This window comes from Brassica napus, assembly GCF_020379485.1.
Source record: "Brassica napus cultivar Da-Ae chromosome C5 unlocalized genomic scaffold, Da-Ae chrC05_Random_27, whole genome shotgun sequence".
Taxonomy (NCBI): Eukaryota; Viridiplantae; Streptophyta; class Magnoliopsida; order Brassicales; family Brassicaceae; genus Brassica; species Brassica napus.
In genome coordinates, this window is record NW_026014279.1 from 37452 (window position 1) to 44138 (window position 6687).

A 6687-nucleotide genomic window follows, 5' to 3' on the forward strand; every position below is an offset into this window, starting at 1 on the left:
ACGACTGTAAAAAGCACTTTAGGCGACATCAACTAGGCATCCACATGCATTAAATGTTACTTCAAACGAAAGTGCGTCTATTATTCTGAATTTCATAACCCATCAATCGAAAGCATATTGTATTTAACCATATATTTCTCTACAACTAAACCCGACTTGATTTGATTCAATCATCTAGAAACTCGATCTACTAGCAAGGAAGGATCCGGTAGTATACTCTTTCATTTAAAAAAAATTATGGGAACAAAAGCCTTACTGGATTTGAAAATTTCTAACACCTTGCATAAGAATCACCATATTTCCTTAATATCCCTTTGCTAAGTTAATTACAAAAACAAAAAATAATTACAAAAACAAAAAATAACTAATAACGATCATTTGAACTTGTTTTTGATCAAGATCTAAGGTTTAACAATTCTCTTGATCAAAAGAAATATGTTGACTTTTTTTCTTTTGAATACTAGGAAGTTAAACCTGTAATCTTCCAAATCTGAAACCAAAACATTCAAATATTAGCTTCGTCTTCCGTATAAACTTTTGACACAATGGCCAATGTCATTTTCAGTTGAATTAATGAACTATGATGGTATGTTAACCTTTTACTTCTAAGAGCAAGTCGATTGGAGGTCTTTTACAAGGGGTTCTTAGCAAAACTGAAAAAAAAATAAATCAAAAAGTCCAAAATAAAGAAGAACCGCCGCCTAAATTGGGTTTTTTAGAAATGGTAAGAAGCCCTAACGTGGCGCCTTGTGATTGGAAAACCCTCCCCCGTCAGTTGCTCTCTCTCTCTCCTTCGCCGCTCGACTTCTCCGTCTTCGCATGCAAAGCTCGTTTTCTCTCTAGAATCTCGTCTCCAGTCTCGTTTCTCTCTCGAATCTCGTCTCCAATCTCGTTTACTCTCTCGAATCTCGTCTCAAATCTCGTTTCTCTCGAATCTCGTCTCGGACCTCGTCTCGATCTCCTTATCGGTAAGAAATCATTCTTTTGATTTGATCTTTATGTTACTGCTGTTTGTGATCCTCTGTTCTCTGTTCGTGGTCCTCTGTTCTTGTCTTCTTTCTCCTGAGGTTTGTGATAAAGATCACAAGAGAGAAGCTTCAAGAGAAGAAGATGAAGAAGAAGCGAGATAAGTTCGAACATCCCTTTCTCCTGCTGTCTCGATTTTGGTTTATGATGTCGATGAAAACTGATGTAGATTACTAGTAGAGTTTTGTTTGACTGTTGAAAAGATTGAATATTTTGCATAGAAACAGAGTCGGTTGGTTTGTTATAAGAAGTGTTGATGATGAATTGGTTAAGGGAATGATTAGCTGATCTTGAAGGTATGTGTTTTGGTCTGTTTTAGCTGATCTTGAAAGTGTCTGAATTTTATTTATTGGTGATGAGCATGTGTAGTCGGTTGTGAAGAAAATCTCTGGAAGGAAGTGGGGTTTTTGCAGTGGACAAGCTTGTATCTCTGTAGATTACGCTCTTGTAGAACAGAGTTTTACGTCTTCTCTGGTAAGTTTACACACAAACGCAAACGCAAATGCAAATGCTGTTTCTTTAGTATCTCTAAGAGTTTGGTGATTTTTGTTATAGATTGAAACTTTGAAGCCGATGATAAGGTCTTTCTTCGGGGAAAACCCTAAAGAATCTGGATGTCTCTCTAGGATTGTTACCAAGAAACATTTTCAGAGATTGGCTCGTCTTCTTAATGATCCTGGTGTTCAAGCTTCAATCGTTTATGGTGGCTCCACCATTTTTCTCTGAGTGTAAAAGAATTTGTCTTTCCTTTTGGCAAGCACCATTTCTCTCCGATTGTAAAAGCAAAACTTGTGTTTCCTTTTGTGTAATCATTTGTCTTAAAGCAAATACCATTTCTCTTATCATTTGCTCTGAACAAGAATCAACTACCAAATCAAATACCATTTCTCTTATCAATTTACAAGAATCAAATACCATTTCTCTTATTATTTTACAAGAATCAAATATCATTTCTTCTCATTATTTCTCTTCCAAATGTCTGTTTTTTCTTCTAATAATATTGAAGAGATGATGGATAAAAAGTTCGAGCAAATTTTTGATATGTTTTATGAAATTTTTATGTTTTAATATGTTTTATGTATTTTTTATTAAAAATTTTATGTATGCTTTTATTTTAATCATTCTAATTAAAAAAATTAAAAAAATATTTAAGAACCCGTACGTGGTTCTTCCATTGGAGAAAGAAAAAAATATTTTAACTAACCAAAGTTCTTAACTTATCAAATCAACTTTAAACCTACTAATTTAATCATTGGAGCCCATTAGGGGTTCTATGGAGTTGGTCTTATTTTCTCTTCTTTTCTCAAAGCAATTTAAAAATTTTCTTTTCTTTACCACACATTCTACAATAATAAATTAATAAATGTACCCACCCACCATTTCCAAAATGATGTCCATAGTCCATAGACTTTAAAATTCTTTTAAGTCTTCTCATTTTCTCTTCTCTAAAACTAAAAGTCTCGCTATATATAGTCCCAACTCCCAAGCTTCTTCTCAAAATTCACCTCATAATTTTTCTAATCAATGGCTTCAATCTCTCTACTTCTTCTTTTTCTTTCACTTTTACAACTACATTGCACTCTATCTACTGGGAACAACCATATTATCCACAGAAAATCCTTAGAAATCATTTCCGGCAGGGGTGTCGGTGGATTTCCACCACCGTTACCTTCACCGCAACCAAAACCTGAAGCATGCCCTCCTCCACCGCCTCCTCCACGGCCACCGCCTCCACAACCTGAAGAATGCCCTCCTCCACCGCCTCCTCCACCGCAACCAAAACCTGAAGAATGCCCTCCTCCACCGCCTCCTCCACCGCAACCACAACCTGAAGAATGCCCTCCTCCACCTCCTCCTCCATGCCCTCCTCCACCGCAACCAAAACCTGAAGAATGCCCTCCTCCACCGCCGCCTCTTCCTCCTTCTCCTCCACCGCCTCCTCCTCCATCGCCTCCTCCTACACCCTCCCCCAAAACACCACCACTTCCTCCGCCGGAGTCGATACATTCACCACCCAAAGCACCGCCTAAACCACCGAAATCACCACCGCTGCCGCAACTAACTTTTGCGAGTCCACTACTAAAGAAAGTCTACCCAGTCCTCCAAGCTTTCAAGAAACTAGTCGAAGTCGATCCAAAGAACATTCTTGCTTCTTGGAATGGCTCCGACATTTGCGGCAAATACCGCGGACTTGAATGCGCTATATTCCCTGGAACGAAATATCAAGCAGTCGCCAGCGTCCAGTTTAACGGGTTTAACTTCTCCGGCAAGAAACTTCGATTAGATAACTTCCTCGACAAGTTAGAAACAGTCACCATCTTTCACGCAAACTCCAACAACTTCTTAGGCTCTGTCCCTAAAGTCAGCAACTTGAATTACTTATTCGAGCTTGACCTAAGCAACAACAAACTTACCGGAGAATTCCCAGCTTCTGTCTTAAAAGCAACGAATCTCACGTTTCTCGATCTCAGGTTCAATACTTTCTCCGGCTCTGTTCCACGTCAGGTCTTTAATCTCGATCTCGACGTCTTGTTCATCAACAACAACAATCTTGTTCAGAAACTTCCACACAATCTTGGCTCCATCACCGCTCTTTATCTCACATTCGCCAACAACAGGTTAGATTCCCGATTAATGTTATTGGGTAAATTAAAGTAGCTAAATTATTTTAATCTAAAGATTTATTTTAAAATTATTCATGGTCCCTGCCTATAGTATTTTAGAGTGGAAATTACTAAAGTAGCTATTATTAAAGTAGCTACTTTCTTTATGACAGGTTCACTGGTCCGATTCCTGCTAGTATAGGCAACATCAAGTACCTACAAGAAGTACTTTTCTTGAATAACCAGTTAACCGGATGCTTACCATATCAAATAGGCAAGCTAAACCGAGCCACTGTTTTTGATGTTGGGTATAACAACCTAACCGGTCCCATACCATATTCTTTCGGTTGCTTAGACAAGATGGAACAACTCAACTTAGCCAGAAACAAATTCTTTGGAACCATACCAGAGATCGTATGCGAGATTTCTAGTCTCAAAAACCTCTCCCTCTCCTATAATTTCTTCACTCAGGTCGGTCCAAAATGTAGGAATCTCATCAAGAAAAACATTCTCGACGTTCGTATGAATTGTATACTTGATCTTCCTAACCAGAAAACGCCACTGGAATGTGCTAACTTCTTCATGCAGAAACATATATGTCCTAATTCCAAGTCCATGTTTCGGATCCCTTGTGGTAAAAATCCCAACCGGGTCACACTGGATCAAGAACAGTTGGAGGAGGAACAAGCTCAAGCTTCTCCGATATCTTACTGGGCACTTAACCCAGACCGGATTCGAAACAGATAATTTTTCTTTGATGTATTATGGCGTGTTACAAGTGTTTATAAACACTATATGAACTGAGTAAATGATTTGTTCAAAACAAAAAAAAAAAAAAAACTGAATAAATGCATTTGTTAACTAGTTACGAATCATGACTTCAGATATATATATATATATATATATATATATATATATATATATATATATATGAGAAATACCCTAGCATATCACTAAAAAAGTTTTTGGCACAAATATAGATTCTGATGATCAAAATGACCAAAATGTTTCATTAAAGAGGTAAATCCCCTGTATATTAATCTTGGAGCATTACAACATATTTTCGTAGCAACGTGTCATCACGAGAATGATTCTTATAATTGTTAGAAAAATAAGTTGGTCCATATAAACATATACTATGTTTTTTATTAAATTAACTGTCAAATTCATTAGTAGTGTATAAAAGAATATTTTTATTTCCTTAAATAAAAGGTACAGAATTACTTAATATGGTTAAAATATATATGATAATTAATGATTATAAATAATACATATTTGATAACAATTTTATAACCTCTCTCTTTTATATTTAATTTTATACTATTAAAAAAAATAAACAAACACATTAAGCATATAATAAAAAAATTTAGATTTTTTCTTATATGTTATATTTTGAATTTTTAAAAACGTCTATAAATTACTAAAAATAGTAAAAGTCCTACTTTGAAAATTTAGTGATCAATGGTTTAAATTTTTTTTGTTCACGCAAGATACAAATGATGATCATATATCGTAGGGGTGGGCGTTTGGATACACGTCTGGGTTCGTATCGGATATTTTAGTATAAAGGTATAAAACCCGTTCTGATATTTCTACACTTCGAGCCGGGTTCGGGTATTTTATGTTCGGGTTTGGATATTTTGGGCCGGTTCGGATATTTAAATTTTGAAGAAAAAATAAATAAATGATTCATTTTAAGTTTTTTGTATTTAAAATATATTTTAACTGGTTTTCTATTTTTTAAAAATTAAACTATTAATAGGTTTGGAAATAAAACTTTAAAAATATAAAGACACTAATTTAGTTGTTGTTTTGAAATTTTAGATGCAACTTTTGTTAATGCAAGAAATAAGAACTTGATATATATATTTAAGTGAGTAGCAAATAATTTTCTCCATAATTATATGTATATTATCTAATTTTGAGCAATAAACATCATTAATATTAATATTTTGAATAAAATGAGAGAAGTAAACTAGAAATATAGGGTTAAGTATGCTTATGTTTGGTTATCTTCGGATATTCATTCGAGTTCGGATATTCATTCGAGTTCGGATATTACCCGTTTAGATTCAAATATTACCCGAACTGGTGAAATAAGTAATTTGTTTTGTTGTTTTAGAATTAGATAATTTTTAAGCTGGGGAATATATACTAGACAAACATTTATATTTCGAGTCTGCACTTATATTTTCTATAACAGTTTGATATATTAGATTTGTACACTAATCTATTAATATAGTTTGCAGGTGATTTTTTTCAAAATTTTGATTCTTAGATATGTATCTGGAGTGAAACTAATTTTTACAGATGTCCATTTTTTTAAATTGACACTTATTTAATTCACTGAATTCTTAGAAGAAGTTAAAAAAAAAACTTAACTCATATCAATAAAACAAAGACGAGAATGAAAGCATAATTTTTAGAGGTAGAAAATGAATTCAGTTATGGAGAGTCAATAGTAAACAGATCGAGAGCAGAAAACCTAATCCTATTTCGTCGTTATACAATCGATATTGCATATTTGGTTTTGGTGATTTGTGTCAGCCGCAAAACTTAATTTTTTTGTGCATATAATGTTTTAAAATAATTAAAATGAGATGTAAAAAGTTAACTCTTCAACAACGATAATATATTTAAGAGACCAACATTTGTATTCGTTATTTTATAATCGATAAAGATTGTAGTGTTGAAAAATGTTAAAACCATTTTATAAACAAAGACTATTATAAAATCTTACCCGCGCATGCGCACGGATTATCGTCTAGTATATGTTTATAATCGAAACTTTAGGGTTTAGATTTAAGGGGTGGAGATTTGGGATTAAGGTTTAAAATTTTATAAAATAAAAATAAATATTAGAAATTTTAAAATAAAAATTTTTAAATAGTTTCAAAAAGTATTTTCGAATTACAGAAAGAAAATTTGAAAAAAAAATAAATAAAAAAACAAATTTCAAAAAAAACAATTTAGAAAAAGTTTCGAATTTGAAAACATATAATTTAAAACTATTTATTTTTTATTTTTTTTATTTTTTTTATTTTTTATATATCTAGAG

The 6687-nt window shown here is 33.3% G+C and overlaps 2 protein-coding genes across 2 annotated transcripts; both read left to right on the forward strand.

Moving 5' to 3' along the window:
* The first annotated feature begins 595 nt into the window (after positions 1-595).
* On the forward strand, positions 596-1871 carry LOC125594818. The gene is made up of 3 exons (XM_048770875.1): positions 596-968; positions 1396-1500; positions 1582-1871. Exons 1-3 carry the CDS (start codon positions 722-724, stop codon positions 1584-1586), a joined length of 357 nt encoding a protein of 118 aa, XP_048626832.1. The 5' UTR covers positions 596-721; the 3' UTR covers positions 1587-1871.
* Positions 1872-2434: 563 nt separating this feature from the next.
* On the forward strand, positions 2435-4497 carry LOC125594817 (uncharacterized protein At4g06744-like). The gene is made up of 2 exons (XM_048770874.1): positions 2435-3644; positions 3803-4497. The coding sequence occupies exons 1-2, from the start codon at positions 2551-2553 to the stop codon at positions 4374-4376; spliced, it is 1668 nt and encodes a 555-aa protein (XP_048626831.1). The 5' UTR covers positions 2435-2550; the 3' UTR covers positions 4377-4497.
* Positions 4498-6687: the final 2190 nt, after the last annotated feature.